The following is a 16,681-nucleotide window of genomic DNA, read 5'->3' as shown; positions in this document are numbered from 1 at the left end:
TTCAAAAATCCTGACAAAATCGGACGTTAATGAAAGTTTCGTAGACGATGTGAGCAACGAACAAAAAAAAAACCTCGAATGAAAAAAATTGAAAGCTCTTTTCAGTATTTTTGGAGCTCTCCATAGCCGATTTCCATTTCGGTTTCTGCATTTAAATGAGGAATTAGAAAAATTCTTTTTACTTTTGCAAATTGCACTACTCACATCATCACTATTAACTTGAAAGTCTAAATAGGTTTTCTCCAATTAAGGAATATTGCTTTATAATATTATTTAAAAAATATAAATTATTTAAAAAATGCAATGAAAAAATAGAAAACTAGAGCTACATTTTATTTTTTTAAATAGTACAAGTAATTAAAAATTTAAACTATTAAAGGATACAGTTTCGGGATTTGTTTAGAAGGCTGAGTGATTAAATTTCGACTGATGGAGTCGACTCGTTTGCATGTACCGCGTTAGGTATTAACGCCTGTGCAGAAGCTTATCAAAAACTTGTTATTTAACCATTCTAGACTCCGTCGGTTTATATACACGTCGCCGTCTATACAATTTTTCGTATTTTCAGATATATTTCCGGTTGTTATCCTTTATAGTGTAACCTCGTTACGATATTGCGGCGCACTCGCGGCTATTCGTTACGGCGAATGTCGGTTTCGTTATTGTATTTCTCACAGCGTGGTTATCCTAAAACAGCTGTCACTCCCAGATACCCCAGAAATGATGACCATCTTCGTTTCCTCGTCACGAGCGGCGCGCGACAGACGCGCCCCAGAGATGAATTTTATCGCGCGCGAGTGCAGCTTCCTTGGAAATCGCTGCTTAAAATCCTCAACTGCTAACGATTTATTACAGGCGCAGTAATTGTTGCGGTCTACAGACAATCCAGCGAAGACGAGATTCTCTATCTCGGTAGAATAATAACGTCTATATTTCTTCATTATTTTAAATTATTGTCACATCTGTGTATTGAATTTATCGTTATACGTGCATATATACGCGCGCAGATAATTAATGGACGCTACGTGAGATACTTAAAAATTCTAGAATTTCATTTGAAAATTCACGGGAGAGTTGCGCGTATATGTCGTTTCAACAATCGTTTTAATAATAATTAGCTGCCGGCGGACGCGCAGGACGTAATTTGCAGCGAGTCGCGAAAGCTTCTGTCCCTACCGTGCTCTTGACGCCCATTACGACGTTTTTCTTATTTTTTGCACAATATTTAGTGCATTCGTGCATCTATGCGAAACGTAATACTCGCGCGGGTAATACTTTATGTCCGAGTATCGGATTAACATAATATCGGATTAAAGTAGGCGAACGAACCGGCGCGGTATAATCGCGTTTTACGAAGTTGCCGCGCGAAAAGGCGTCGCCGTAACGAGGATCTATTCTGAGGCCGCGCGTTTTAAGACTTTACTTTATCTCGTCGTGGATAAAAGCCTAGCGTCGAGTTGAAAATTCGATTCATTAATCTGACCGCCGCGAAACGACCGCGAAATCGATCGAAAACGTCGCTGCGGAAATTGGGACGGCCATCGTCGGCACGAAGAGAGAAAGAAGAAAGAGAAGGAAAAGGAAGATGGGGGGGAAAAAAAAATAAAGAGCGAGACCTTTCCTCCACGACTTTATTCCACCTAACTTCGCCCTGCCGGTTTACGACTCCCTGAATACAGCTGGCTAATTAACGGCGCTTCCTTAGCGGGTGAACTGGGAGTAGCCAATTTCATTTCCGTTTCTCCCAGTTTTATTTTTCCTCCTCGGTTAAGCGGTCTCGCTTTCCCGTAATTCAGGGTTACCGGGCATTACCGCGCGAGTTGCTCTCTCGTCTCCGGATGCTATCCTCGTGCTGCACGTTGCACTCTTTTGCTCGAGAAAACTCATGCACTTTTCAATTTCGCCGAGCCACTCTTGGATCTGGACTACGTCCGGCGTAAAGCTCTCGCCCCTTTATCATTTTGGGGTAGCCACCCCTCGAGACGTCATTTCTATTACACGCGCTGTTGTGTTTCCTATGATTAATCTGCTGGACGCGTGGAACACCCTGGTATACTGCACATACCTACAATACATGATGTAAGAAAGGGTCTTCAATTTTCGTAAATTTCGCTATTCATTGCCGGGGCTTTTTATAAGCCCGTACACGGCGATTGCTAATACCGCAATTTGTTCACTGTACCATATATAGAACTCGCGAATTGAATGGGAGCGATTCCATCTCTTGATTTGATTCAATTATATTCGGCGAGGTGCAGCGCGGATGGACTCGTGTTCATTAACACATAACAAATGCAACCCCTCAATGTACATTAATCAAATATGTGTATCACGCAGTGTATAATACTGCACATTACTCCTTAACAATCCTCAATTATTCTTCAATTAGTGGGAATTAATTCCGAAATGAGGTTCACCCGGAGAGGGGTTTTTTTCAAATACTGCAAAATCTCAAGTGTCAAGTGGGGATTCGCGCAAAAACGATAATTTCCTGGCTTTGTCAGTGTCGGCTGCGGGCATTTCCAAACTTTGTCAATGTGTCGTCTAACCGATCGTGTCCATTGCGGCCAAAGCGACGAGGTTTTGTGCACGCGGGGGAACGCAGGTCTGTAGTTTAACGAGCTGGTTGAATTGATGTATTCTCAGCTCGGTTTTAATTAATCGGAGTGATGTTTCAATCTGATGACAGGTAAATCATGGGCAGAGTGTCGGTGAAAGAGAAAGAGAGAGAGAGAGAGAGAGAGGAGGGGGAGGGGGTGAAATAGGACTAGGAGATGCGAAAAAGCGAAAGAGCCAGAGAATGGAGGAAGTGGCCTGGCATCCGTGTAGACGAGTACCTCACGCGAGTCTGACGACCATGGAGAGTATGAGGTTTCCCTCGTTAAGGGTCGTAAATAATGACGATGGCGACGATAACGAGGCAATTTACCGGCACGCTTTTGCTCACGTTTTGGTCGACGTTCGGCGATTTGAATCCTTTCGTGAGTTTGCGATCTTTACGCGTAACAAGCTCGCGCGCGAGCGGACAGTTTCACCGCTGGCGATGAAGGACCTCGATCGATCGGTGAATGAATTATAATAGCGGGACATAACGTACCGGTATTTTATCGTTTGTGCGAGACGTGGAAATCAGAATAAAAATCCGATCGATGCGTGAAGTTTGTCGACAAATATGTACCTAAGAAACGTGAGAAACGTAAAGTTAAAAATTTTTCTCTCCGTAGGATTGAGAGGAAAATATTATAACGAGAAATCTGGATTTCGATCGGTGAAAATAAAATTTTGCCGCATATCATTTCTTGATGATTCCGATATGATATAAAATATTAGAATGTAAAGATTTCCGGGTTATAGGATTCTAAAGGTGCTAAAATTTAGGTGAGCCTGAATTTTATATCAAGCGCTTTCGTAAATCCTTAAAATCGCAACCACCGAGACGATTAGACGTGAAATATTCCAGCGTTCGACCCGGATTCGGACGGCCGTTTCGAACGGAAGGACCTCAATTTTCTGACTCCGATTATTCGAGTGTATGTGAATTTGTGGGCTTATAATAAATGTAACGCGGCGAGGCCATATGGTCATAGTATACGGATATCTCGCTCCCTAATGGTTTCCCCGCTCGTTTATACTCCTTGGAGCGTAGCACCCAATTTCTCAGAAACTGTAGAACAGATATGAACAATTTAAGCTTTAAAATGATTGAAGGTATTAAAAGTAAGAAAGAATTCCAGGTGTTAACTCAATGAGATTCATGCAATGTTAAACGCTGCGAATTTTTTTAAGTAAACTAGAAGAGCATTGTTTTAAATATTTGAAAAATGTATCTTCTCGCTCTTATTAATATGTATCTATCATTGAAATTAATTGAAACTAAAAAAAATGTAGGTTTTTATTTTTATACGCGAGGAAATATTTAGGAAAAAATGAAAAAAAAACACGTGAAAAAGTAGATTCGTTCATGAAATGATCGTTTCCGAGTAACTCCGAAGCATGGTAGCACGAAAACATGTTGCGCTATAACTATAAATATTCTGTAGGAACACGATATCTTGCATCAAAAACCCATAGAAAAACGTTTATAAAGGAGGTGGAAATATTTTTTTTATATTTTACAAGAAATACTTTGTGCAGTGTCAGCTATTCCTTTTCGCGCATGCAAAATCTGCGTGCTTCAGAGACTCGACGGATTCATCTGACTGTGCACACCAAGGAATTAGCTCGACAATCGACGATACCACTCCGGCGGAAATACAGCCACACAAACGCCAGTTCGCTTATTTCGCGAAGCGAGTCGCGTGGGTGACGTCTGCCTCCGGCAGCCTTGCCGTTACGGAACAGAAAGCGAAAGACGGAAAGAGGAAGTGAGAGAGAGAGAGAGAGAGATATATATATAGAGAAAGAGAACAAGAAAGAGCAGGAGAGGAGAGAAAGAGAGAGAGAGAGAGAGGGGGGAGAAAGAGAATTCGTTTCGCACACCAAGCAGCCTCTTGAAGCAGCTTTGGCTCGCGCCCTTCTCGTATGTGAGGGAGGATAGACAGGAGCAAAGAGTTGCGTGTGTGAGATGTGGATACCGAAGGCGCAGCGGCGGCAGCGGCAGCCGCGAGGATATGGAACACGAGCCGGCGGCGGCGGCAGCGGCGGCGGTCGGAGAAAAGATGCTGCGCGTACCCGAGGAAGAAGCAGGATAGAAGGCTCCCGATGTGGGGGTGGCAGAAGCGGCGAGAGGGATGATAGAAGGGGATAGGAATGAAGAGAAAGAGAGAGAGAGAGAGAGAGAGAGGGAGAGGAAAGCCGGAACGACCCGGGGGTTGCCGTGGTGCTATCGACCGGGCCTGGTCGGAATCAAACCAGGCGTCGGCGCCGTGGCTGTCCCGGCTTCCTCGAGTGCCGGACCATCCTCCACCTCCACCTCCACCACCGTCACCGCCGCCGCCGTCGCCACCGCCACCACCATCGCCGCCACCACCATCACTACTATCAGCGGCAAGAGCAGCAGGCACCAGCACCGCCACCTCCGCGGAGGTCGCACGGCTGCTAGCCCTCAACGCGTTAGTAGTGCCCGGGATACAGTCGATCGCGCACACGAAGGGTGCGGGTCGTCCTGGGGGTTGATTGTTGGTACAGAATTGGTTGGTTGGCTGGTTTCGGCAGTCCGTCTCGCGACGGATCGTCGTCGCGTCGCGATTCAACAGCTGGCGAGAAAGTGCTTAAACGGAGAGTATGTGAATGTCGGCAAATATCTCGTGTCCGCTTCAATCGCGGCTTGACGACGCTTCGAGCGATTTGGACTGCGCTCGAATGCGTAATCGGCATTGTTCTCAAGAGCGTAACGTCAACTCCGGACTCTTAACGTGATGCGAGCCACGTCGAATGGATCGAAGCGCTGCGTGTTGGTGCGTGTGGTGCCGGAGCGATAGAATTGAAATTATCTGGACCAATACGGAAGTTATCTGACCGAGAATATCTGAGTGAATATCATTATGCACTATGTGATACGAGGAGGCAACACTAGATAAGGAGTTGGATGTTTTTCGGTGCGTTCCTCACATTTTTTGGGATTATCCTGTAAATAATGCAATGTTTCTGTTCAATAATTCATAAGTTAAACGAATGACATTATCTCACGCAAAGATAAAAACACGTATTCAGTGTAAATAATTGTATTTAGTTGCTTTTGTAAACTTTGTTTTTCTAGTTGTTCAACGAATCTGAAACATATGGCTTCGAAACATTGTCGATGATAACTCCGCGGATTTGAAGAAATCCGCGCATCGTTTTCGATCAATATTAGTTTGTCGCGTACACATATATTGCAGGAAAGAGTAAAATTATACCAACAATGGCAACTACATCATAGACTTCCGTCAATTATTATTGCGAAAAAAATACATCGTAAGTCTTAGTCTTTTCAGATTTTGTAGACTACTTTTTTGAAGATTCAATATTCAGGATTATATTAACTATACGTATATTAATTGAGTGTCATTAAATATTATTTACAGAAAATAATAAATAATTATTAGGTGTTGGAATTAATTCGTAGCGTTTTACAAGTGATGGGAAGTACTTTCATTAATGTATTTTTTAATGCTCATGTGAAATAAATAACATTCTTTCATTAAAAAACGCTACGAATTAATTCCAACACCTAATAATATTTTAAAAAATTTGCATCTACTATAACATACATTTATTCTATGCGATTCTTAATACATTCTTATTATTTTAATTTCTCATTTCTCATTAATTTCACTCAATTTTTTACAGATACTGATTACAGCTTTTGAATTTAAGCATATAATTTTATTATAGACTGCGAATAAACATATCAATTATAATTAAGATAGAGTTGAAATATAAATGTATTCACCCATTCAAAAAAACCGAGGCACTAAAATGTTACAATAGCGCGTTTTTTTAGCAGCTAATTATAAATACTGAACAGGATTTTTTTATCACGCGTAATAATTAATATATAAAATAATATTTGATTATTTTAATCATTTCTAGTTTAGTTATTGGATAGAATATTTTATTATATGTAAAAACTTTGAAATAATTTGATGATAAATCTAACAACAAAATATTGCATTTTACAGTAATGCATCTTTTAAATACATCTTCGTTTTTAGAAATCAGTTTTGTCATTGAAGTATTTGAATTCTCTTATTTCTTTCTCTTTGTATTTTCATAATATATATTTAAATTCCGGCCACGTTTCCGCACGTCAGTTAAAATTAATATGTTATAAAGATAGAGTACGGTAGAAATGAATTGAGAAAGAGAATGATTATGAAGCTAAGCCTCAATTTCGAAGATTGGGGGTTCGTAATGTTGTAAAATGGATCACCATCAATTCTCTTTGACTCATCCATTTCTTGCAGGATGCGCTCTCGTTGATCCGTGCAAAAATGTCACGCCGGCACTCGCGCAATTTCCGCGATAATATATCGGCGTTTTTCGCTAAGGATCCGTTCTTCCTTTCACGTTATCGTTGCTGCCTCAATAATTTCTCAGTAGATTCTTCTCATGGATCTGGAAACTTCGAACTTATCTTCCCCGTCGGTGAATTATTAATCGTCCGGTCATCCCCTCCCTTCTTCCTGCTGCAATTAGCGCGAGCTCCGGAATTTAATTTCGCTCGCCAGACCAGATTGTCGCGCTTATATGATTCAGCATTGGCATCTCGTTTTTGCTTGTTCGCTTGAATGGCGCGAAATCGAAGCGTAATCCAATGATAGTTTGCACCTCTTTTTGAACTTGCGAGGTTGCGTCGGCATCGCGCTGTTCTGTCGAAAGACCCTCGGGGAATCCGATCTGCAAAGTACTTAGGAGACAAGTCGGACTAACTTGAGAATCGGGAATACTTGCTTCAAACTATAGCCGGTACGTTTCCATCGAAAGGAGGGCAAGAAAAAAATTCGTATTTGCTGTAAATATAAACGTGTGAGTTATCACGTTAAGAGAACATTAAATTAATCAAATTTTGTACAAACATTCAAATTGTGGATATAATATTGTGTATATAATTAGCATTTGAACTTTTACATAAATAGGTATTTATGTGATGCGCCATTTATATTTCAGCGAGCTTTGCTTTCATAATTCTAAAGTTTCTTTTACAGATAGATATACGAATAACGCTAATAAATGACATGGAAAATATTATGGCAGTTACGATTTATTTGATGGACGGATTTCTGTATTTCTTGAAATATTTCTTTAAATGAATGAAAAATTAAATGGATAAAAAATACTAAAGATAAAGAAGATTCTTAATTATAATTTTTGGTACGCATTTACGTCCCCTTTTGTATTTCGTAAGTATAATAACACTTATTTGTCATTGTCACAAGAAAGTGGATGGTATACTTTTTTACTTCGGCACGTTTATCAGAAGTTTGAGAAAGTAAAAGTAGCAAGAAAAGTCTGCGTTTATATGGCTTGTCTTAACAATTGTACGCTCGACGAGGTACGAAAACTATTACGTCGTTTTCGCCACATAGGTGGACCTTCGCAGCTCGTTATTTCACTTGGCGTTTGGAAAAAGACAATGGCAGGCGTAACTGAACCTTCGTGATAATTTAAACGCAGGCTCCTTCCTTTCTCCGAACAAGGGAAGGAGGAGTTGAAACGTTTCTAAAGCTGTAGTACCAAATATACCAAGGGCCAGGGATAGAGTATATAGTTTATCCCAAGTTGGAAATTGGAAATTCTCGCATAGCCACAGTTGAATGCTATCGGATTTCGCGTTATACGAGCAGTTTGAGCAACTCATTCGAATCAAACTACATCGTCATTGCAATTAATTAGATTTTGTCGAGCGACTGGCCGTGCGATTCGATTTTTCACTACTGGGTTCCGGCGTAATGTATATTAATTACTGATTTAACGAACGTAAATTTCAAGTCCAGCGTCGCTGAATTCCCGAAAATTCGATCCAAAGGGTCGATGCATACATTTGCATATTAATACTCAATCGGAACGGTCAAATTTGCGCTATTACCACAATGGGGTCAGTTTTCACCGCAATAATATATGGAAATATATATTATCCTAGATTGGAGAGCAAAATATCTACTTCATTTCTCGTTATTTTATAATAAACAGAAAAAACAGAAAAAAAACAGAACAGCTTTTGAAATTATGTAGCGTTACTAGCAAAAATCAATAAACTACAATTCGAATATTTCATTTATTTAGATGCGGATTTGTTTAATGGAGAATACACACGTCCAAAACAAGTATATTTTTAGAATAATCGATAAAATAAAGAATAAATGATTATAGAAAATGTAGAGAGTAAAGAATGTTCGAAATTTGTTGAACTGATGGAGGATTAGGACAGGGGTGCGAAAAGGATGTCGTTGGCGATATACATGCTTCACGCACGATCGTCCCCTCGAGTATATCGAGTATATCGAGCATACATTTTTCCAGTTCACTGGGTAGACGGTAGCAATTTACGCGCCATTTCTTGGGTACGAAGAACAGCTGTCTGTTTTCGTAAAATTTTAAATTATACATACGACGGAGATCTGTCCAAAGTTTACATATTTATATACTTGTGCGACTGTCGTCGAGTTAATTGAATCTGACGTGAAATTAATTTTCAGAGAAACCACAAACTTAACGAACCGTCCTTTACATGTTGCAGCGTGTTGAGGGCGCGAGGTGAAAGCAGGTGGTTTTTTTGCAAGAGCAAGAAATAGAAACTTGAGGATCGAAGAATCATCGTCGAATGATTCTCCTTTCCCGAGACGATTCGTAACATATGCGACGAGGACGTTGAGGATTCCGCGCGAGTCGGCGACTCCGAGGGCGGTGCCATCGTACCCTGGGCGCCGATGATTCCATCAGGATCATTCAGTGCCGACGATTCGAGCTCGTCGATCGTCACCGAAGCGTCGTGTATACGCGCGTGTTGCGCGATAACGACGATCAGTCGCCAGATTGGCAGCTCAGCGTCAACGCGGGCAACGTATGCACCTGAGAATGGAAGTGAGAGTTTGCTCGGAGCCAATCAGCAGCAGAAGCAGCAGCAGCAGCAGCAGCAGCAGCAGCAGCAGCAGCAGCAGCGGCAGCAGCGGCAGCAGCAGCAGCAGCAGCGGCAGCAGCAGCAGCAGCAGCAGCGGCAGCACGATAGTAATACCGAGTCGCTATTCTGAATTCGAAACGGCGGACGAGGAGCGCAAGCCGCTTGGAGGGTGCGGGATTGGAGGTGGCGGCAAACCGTACCGGAAGCTGTGGGAGTGGGTGGACGGTAGCGACGGGATAAGGGTGGTGGCGGCGGTGCGGAAAGGGGTACAGGAGGGTAAGCGCAAAAAATTGCCGGCGGCAGCGGCGGCGAGGACGGAGGGCCGAAGGACAGGCGAGAAGGCGGCGGCGGTTGCGGTGAACGGGAAAGGAAAGCGGAAATCGGAAGCGGAAGAAGAAAGGGGTCGTCCATCGGTAGGAGGGCCCCACAGATGCGGGGCCCGCAGGGGCCAGTCCGCGGCGGCGTGACGCGATGCGGACGTCCTCCTCCTCTTTGCCGAGGAAGAGGAAGAGGAAAGACCTCTCGCCTCCCGACACCGTCCTTTTCACTGGCGACTGGCGATCATCAGTTAAACATGTTTTTCGACAGCACTGTCTTCCGCAGCTCGATATTATCGTATCGTATCGAACGCGGTACGATATTCTTCACCGGGAACAGGATGTTTGCTCGACGTATCATGAGATTCCTGGGAAGCTGGGGAATCGCCAAACAAACGGGATTTCCGGTGAACGATGCTGTGGACGAAGAAAGCGGAAAGGAGGCAAATGCGACAAGGGAAGTGACGACGAAGAAAATAAACAAGAAAGACGACGACGAAGTGCGAAGGATATCGCGAGTAAGGGGATTCTTCGAAGAGTCCCATCTGATGGCGGTATCGCCAAAAGCGTCTTCCTGCTGGCGCTTCTCTGTGCCCATTGCTGCCTGGCAGGTACCGAAGCTCTGGCCGGCACTCAAAAGTACTGTACTAGGACAATTAAAACGCGATACGGTATCCTGCGCGGTATCGAGGCTAGATCGTCGACGGCCGTCGAGACTTATTACGGCGTGCCGTACGCGACGCCGCCCCTCGGAGCACTGCGTTACATGCCGCCGGTTACCCCGACACCCTGGCGCGGCATCAAGTTCGCCGATACCATGCAGCCGGCTTGCCCGCAGCGGCCACCGGTATTGGACGAGAGCTTGCCGCGGCAGAGACAGGCCTACCTCAAAAGGCTGGTGCCAGTACTGGCCAATCAGAGCGAAGACTGCTTGTATTTGAACCTCTATGTGCCCAAAGCTCCTCACGGTAAGTCGGACGTTATCCTAAAGAATGGTCCTAAAGAATGGTACTGCCTAATAAGCAAAAACCATCTTGAAACATTCCAGTTGTAGCAACGTTACAATGTTGTTGCAATGTTGCTAGAATGTTTCAAAATGTTTTTTGTTTACTGAGTAGGAAAAATGTTGCTTGGTAGAATAAAGAATGGTTGCATTCAACAGAGAAAGTAGCTTTACAACTGTTACAAAATTCTTCGATACGATTGAATTTTTCTTTCGATTCTTTGTGGCTTTAAATGTATAAACCAATCATATTGGAGAATTTTACAACAGCAAAACTGCTTTCTCTGCTGAACGTCAATATGTTAAAGCACTTTGCTGGTAATGACTGTTTTACAAAGGATTCTACTTTTTTGGCGATAAATTAATTTTACTATAAATGTGATTTTTATTTATATTAATACATGTATATATTTACGATACTTTTTATATATTATTATTACTTTTTTTAAATATTCTGTATGAATTTATATACAATATATGTCTGATATAAATGCAAATAGAAATATTTAAGCACTAAAATTTATTTTGATTGAAAAATTGGATTTTCCTTATTCAATTAAATTCATTCTCATCGGTCTATTTTAAATTGTAATTATTTTTTATACATATACATTATAGGAGTAATAATTGGATAAAATAATAATATGATGTATAAAATAATATTGTTACCCTCGAATATTCTTTGTGCTTTCTAAAAAATAAATTCTTTTTATAGTTTTTTTAAAAGATATGAAACAATTATCAACAATTTTATGATTAAAAAATTCTATAAATTGAAGATTAAAGAAACGATTGTGAAAATGTTTTCGTCAATATTGCAGTACATTTTCTTTTTTTAAGTAGAAAATAATGTTAAAAAAGCTTGTAACAATATTTCAGATATCTACGTTTCATAGGACTTGTATCCTTCTGTTTGTTTGAGATAGAAACACTGGTATTCTAAATCCTAAACAAAATTCTCGTGAAAAATATGTGAAAATACGTAAAGCTCTTGCGATGCACTGTTTGGAAAATCCTGCACCATACGGTCCATTGTCGAATACAAAATTCGCCACGGAAACATAAGCTGAACTTTTCGGAATGTATCTTACGACGTAAAAGTTTGGTGATATTTTCACGAGACTCTGTTTCGAAACACCGTCCAATTTTAGGTAAATTGCTCAACTTGGTCGAAAGCGCGTCGCCAACCACCAAGGGGGGAGGGAAGGGAGGGGAGGGGGGGAGAAGAGAGAGGCGCAATTTCATTTTGTGATAATCTGATTATCGGAGCATTCGGGAATGCAGCATCGGTGCGTTACGACACGTGACAATGACATCGCGCGCGTATAATTCTGCGCGACAAGTAGATACATATGTAGATATGCACGCCGGGTCGCCAACTTTTTTTTCTTCACCGGACGCACGAGCACGAGCCTGTTAGATATTCACAGAGTTTCGCAAATGATGTTCCACTTCCGTTGAAATTACATTTAGCCGATTCCGACGAGCGTTCTATTTACAGTGCGATCCGCTCTTCCTCTTTCGCTGGACATGAGACTACACGTATATTGTACACGACGACGTGGTAATTCGGCAGAAGGTCTAGACAACGGGGTGTAATGAGCTCTCATGAAAGTAGAATTATTCATCTAGAAATTATTATCTTTTCCTCGTATTGTATCACAAAGAACCTTAGTAAGTGCTATCACTCACATTTGGAATTTGGATGAACTTTTCTGCGCTGAGAGAGACGTGTTGACCTTAATTGCTTGCTTAAGCTTCTTGCTCGTGAAAAATGCAGAGAATTGAGAGAGGGAGACCTTTAAATTTATCTAACAGTACAAGATTATCTCATGAATGATCCATGCGCGATATTACGCGATATCACTGATTAGCGTATATCTTTCATCCCTCTTTCTCATCCCATTCTTTCCGATTATTCTAGTACAGAAATACTGAAATATAAAATGCAAAGAGAGCGCAAGAAGATTATAGCGATTGTGAGCAATAATTTCACCGACCATGATTTCTGCCAGATTGTTAGAGTCAAAAACATAGAGCACGAATTACGTAATCGTGTGTACAACTGTCGACAAAAATGAAAGAAATAAAACGCGAAGATAACTAGTCTCTTTCTATTCACGGTGTAATGTTGTTAGAAAGAGAGAGATTGGCTATTTTCACGCTTCTCCTCTCTTTCATTTTTATTAACCACGTCAGATATTCTATTTAGATATGGCTTGGTCCATGCTTTATACCTTTGGTTAGAACTAATTTCAACGTAGAGTACAATCAAGGGGGTGAAAGGCGGTAGGGAGGAGGCGGTAGAGAAAAAAAAAATATCACACTCCACATAGCCGAGAGCTGAGAGCTCGATACGACTTTATAGTGGTCGCGATTTCGCGTGGCTGTCGCGATGCTGGTCTCCTTCGCAAGAAAACTCTTCTACTCCTCCACCCTCCCACCCTTTTTACCCCTTTCCCCTACCATCACTTCCTCGCAGCTTTTAGCGTGGGGGTTGGGGATAGAGCGGGAATGGGTGTCTGTAACAAAAGAGCGGATCGATCGCTCGCGAAGATGCTTTTCTGATTGCGAATACAGCGAGAGACTTTCAGATGAAGTGTAAACGCGAACCAATATACGGATCACAGATATGGAGATCAACAGACTGCATCCCGTGATAAATTTTCAGATAGGGATTCGGCCGGATTTGTTGAATTCTGTAATATTCCCGATTGTGTGTATAAAGGTCTGACCTAGTTCGGTTCTCTTGAACAGTTTGGCTTTGCTGCGCTTTAAGATAAATATGTCTATTCCAATTTTCGATAAGAGAGCACGAAGATATCGTGTATACCAAAGGAAATTTCTTTCTCGTAAGAAAGAATTTGTACGCCATACATTAATAAGAGGGATATAAATCTTTGTGAAAAATAAATTTTTTTCGCCCGAGATAATGCGGATGTACGGGATTAATTAAAAGCGTGAAAGCTCCATGATTTTCATAAGATGCGATCAGTCGGAGATAGAGCACGTATGAGAGACGTTGTGAATCTCGCGATGGTGCGCGATCCACATGCGATTTTTTCCGTTTTCTTTTTTTTTTTTTTGTTCTATGGGACCTCTTACAGAAAGGCCGCTATTATACTGTCGAATAAAAAGCCGTAACTACCCGACGTTTCAGCCGGATTAAAGAGAACGAGCCGTTGCTTCCTTTGCTATCACGTTGAATCCTCTTGCTACTTTTTACAGAGCCCTACTTTTTCTCTTGCTTGTCTCTTCACTGACAACGCATGGGGGTGTGCAGTAACAGCACCATCATCACCACTATCATCACTACTCGTGCGTAAGCAGCTTAGTTTTCGATCTTTCATCTCTGGATATCGTCGCGGAAAATTCAGACGAGAGTTTGAACTCCTTCGCTCGTGGCGCACTCGCGTTATTGAAACGCGACTGTAATATGCGGAATTTAAATGCGAGAGAGAAGGAATGGGAAAAAAACGTTTCTCAATCTCGATCGCACAATGTGGTGCTTACGATTAGGAGTTTACAACGTTACTTTAATTCTGCACGAATTCGTGCAGAAATAATTGAGGAAATCGATGATTCTCTAGTTTGAAGATTTCAATTTTGACCTCACATTTATATTAAAAATTCTTTTCCGATGCGATATTACAATAAAAGTATAATCCATAAACAGAATAGAAGCTTCACGTTGGATAAAATATGGAATCATACGAAGTTACGAGTAATACGGACATTGCGCAAGAAGGAATATATCGTATATCAAGTAGAATTTGTGCTTATTTTAGCGATATTGCGTTTATTCGACAGATTGAAGGCTCTTGGATCATCGTCGCGAAATTATTTTTATGGTTATATCCTACACCTATTATTACGCAACGGCGACGATGACGACTCGCATCTCTGGACGATGCTTCATTCTGAGAATGCTTATGATATCATTCATATACAGCAAACTGAAAATAATTATAATCTACGATTAATTTAAACGCGTGATTATAAATTTTATTTATTTAATAACGAGAATTTTGTTTAATTATGATCTAACAATAAGATATTGTCCATGAATATGTCACGAACAAAAAATAATATGTGATTAATTTAAATAATTTTGTCTAAATAGATTTTATATATCAAATATAAGAATTTTATTTAATATAATTATGATGTAAAAAAGATATTATCTGTTGTCCATGAATATGTCACGAATGGAAAACCTATAATCTGCGACTAATTTAAATTTATATGATTATAAGTTTTACTTATAATTTAATGTACGATACTGTCATTTAATATAATACCTAATATTACGGTATGGAAAATAAAATTACTGCATTCGCTAAATATGTACGTAAGTTCATACAGATTCTTTATATTTCAAGATAATCAACGGTATGCTTTGTTATATTCACACCGTAATAAAATAAAAACAAGCAGCGAATGCTTTTCTCTTTATCATTTAATAATTTTTCTTTTTATGTGATTTTTACTGTAAAATATTCTTGAATGTTGAATTCTTATGAATGTGCGATATTTTCTTCTTTATATTGTTAAATTTAACTACGCTTTGCATATATCGATCATCTTTCATTCACGCTTGCAAGCGAACGTTATTCTTTGTGACGCGATAACTCGTGGAAAAATTTGATATAGGTAGATTTAATACAATACTCTACGGCAATGTACTTCGACACAGACATAGAGAAACGCTCCGAGTGTCGGTGAATGTGAAGATCACGTGAAAATAATATTCGGGACACAGGGACGAGCGGGGGCGTTCGCTCGCGAATTCATCCGGCTGTCGTTTCCCCGATCGAGCAGCGAGCATCTCTCGGCTTTGTGCGTATTGGCGTGTCTCGCGTGAGGAATTCGTCGCTGTGAAGAAGAATGAAAGAATAAAGCGCACTTTTATCTGGAAAATGATGAGAAACCAGGGTGCCTCGGCAGCACAATGGCGAGGCCGATGCTGCATACGAGAAGAAATGAAGCGGACCGAAGAGATCCGAGGTATTGGAAGGAGCAAGATAAAGCGAAAGGAGTTCCTCGAGTAGAACGGAAGACAGAGAGAAAGAGAGAGAGGGGGGGGGGGAGAGAGAGAGAGAGAGAGAGAGAGAGAGAAAGACAGACTACTGTAAAGGAATGCAAGTGTAAGGATGCGTTGCATCCTCAATTCCGTAGTGCATTGCAGTCGATTATTTGATTCACGTGAGAGAACCTGCAAGCACCGCGGGAGTGAGGTAGCTTCGTATCGGATCGACGTTCTTCTTGTCTGGCCGTTGAGACATTAATCTAGAGAGAGGACACGATAATGAAGAGGACTTCGACAAGCACCGACATATATGCACGTTAGGATCGATTCTTTAATCTGTTCGCACTTAAGACCGTGGTCAAAGATCGATCGTTATCTGTAATGGTTGTACAATGAACGTAATCTGGAGGAACTGATGGAAACTTTAATTAACTGTCTAACTTTAGGAAGGTTTTTAACCATGCGCAATTTAAACTGTCTAAAAGAAAGACTATAGGAAACTATTTATTTAAGTAAATCCGATTCTCAAGATTTTTACAATTTTTATAGATTTTCTATAAAATTATAATTAAGAAAATTAATTAAAATAAAATCGAGAATATATTTGTTTCATTTCATACGACGTATGTAATACGTGCATAGAACTGGATTGAAGAAGATATACATATATGTATACTCTTTGACAAAAAAGTTATGCACATGTCTAGATAAAGAAAAGGCTATTGTCTCGGAAACAGTAATAGATACGGCAAAATGTCACAGAACTATTTCGATTTCTCTCGATGAGAAGG

General features: G+C 40.9%; 2 protein-coding genes across 4 annotated transcripts in view; both read left to right on the top strand.

Moving 5' to 3' along the window:
* The first annotated feature begins 4,004 nt into the window (after positions 1–4,004).
* On the top strand, positions 4,005–9,921 carry LOC147909855 (uncharacterized). Of its 3 annotated transcripts, none has more exons than XR_015544742.1 (2): positions 4,005–5,537; positions 9,161–9,350. XR_015544742.1 is itself a non-coding variant. In XM_087405134.1 (2 exons), the coding sequence occupies exon 2, from the start codon at positions 9,351–9,353 to the stop codon at positions 9,669–9,671; it is 321 nt and encodes a 106-aa protein (XP_087261260.1). In that variant the 5' UTR covers positions 4,005–5,895; positions 9,161–9,350; the 3' UTR covers positions 9,672–9,921. The 3 variants fall into 3 exon arrangements, 1 of the variants encoding a protein (XP_087261260.1); XR_015544741.1 differs by lacking the exon at positions 9,161–9,350 and adding an exon at positions 5,699–9,153; XM_087405134.1 differs by having other exon boundaries at positions 4,005–5,895; positions 9,161–9,921.
* LOC105147615 (neuroligin-1) overlaps positions 9,872–16,681 on the top strand; it is a 22,439-nt gene continuing 15,629 nt past the window's right edge. Inside the window, exon 1 of the mRNA XM_011058762.2 lies at positions 9,872–10,826. Coding sequence (XP_011057064.2) covers positions 10,013–10,826 — 814 coding nt within the window. The 5' untranslated portion in view covers positions 9,872–10,012. The remainder of the gene's footprint in view (positions 10,827–16,681) is intronic.

Source organism: Acromyrmex echinatior, chromosome 4, assembly GCF_024713525.1.
Source record: "Acromyrmex echinatior isolate Ae372 chromosome 4, ASM2471352v2, whole genome shotgun sequence".
NCBI lineage: Eukaryota > Metazoa > Arthropoda > Insecta > Hymenoptera > Formicidae > Acromyrmex > Acromyrmex echinatior.
This window is presented reverse-complemented; position numbering and strand designations above follow the sequence as displayed.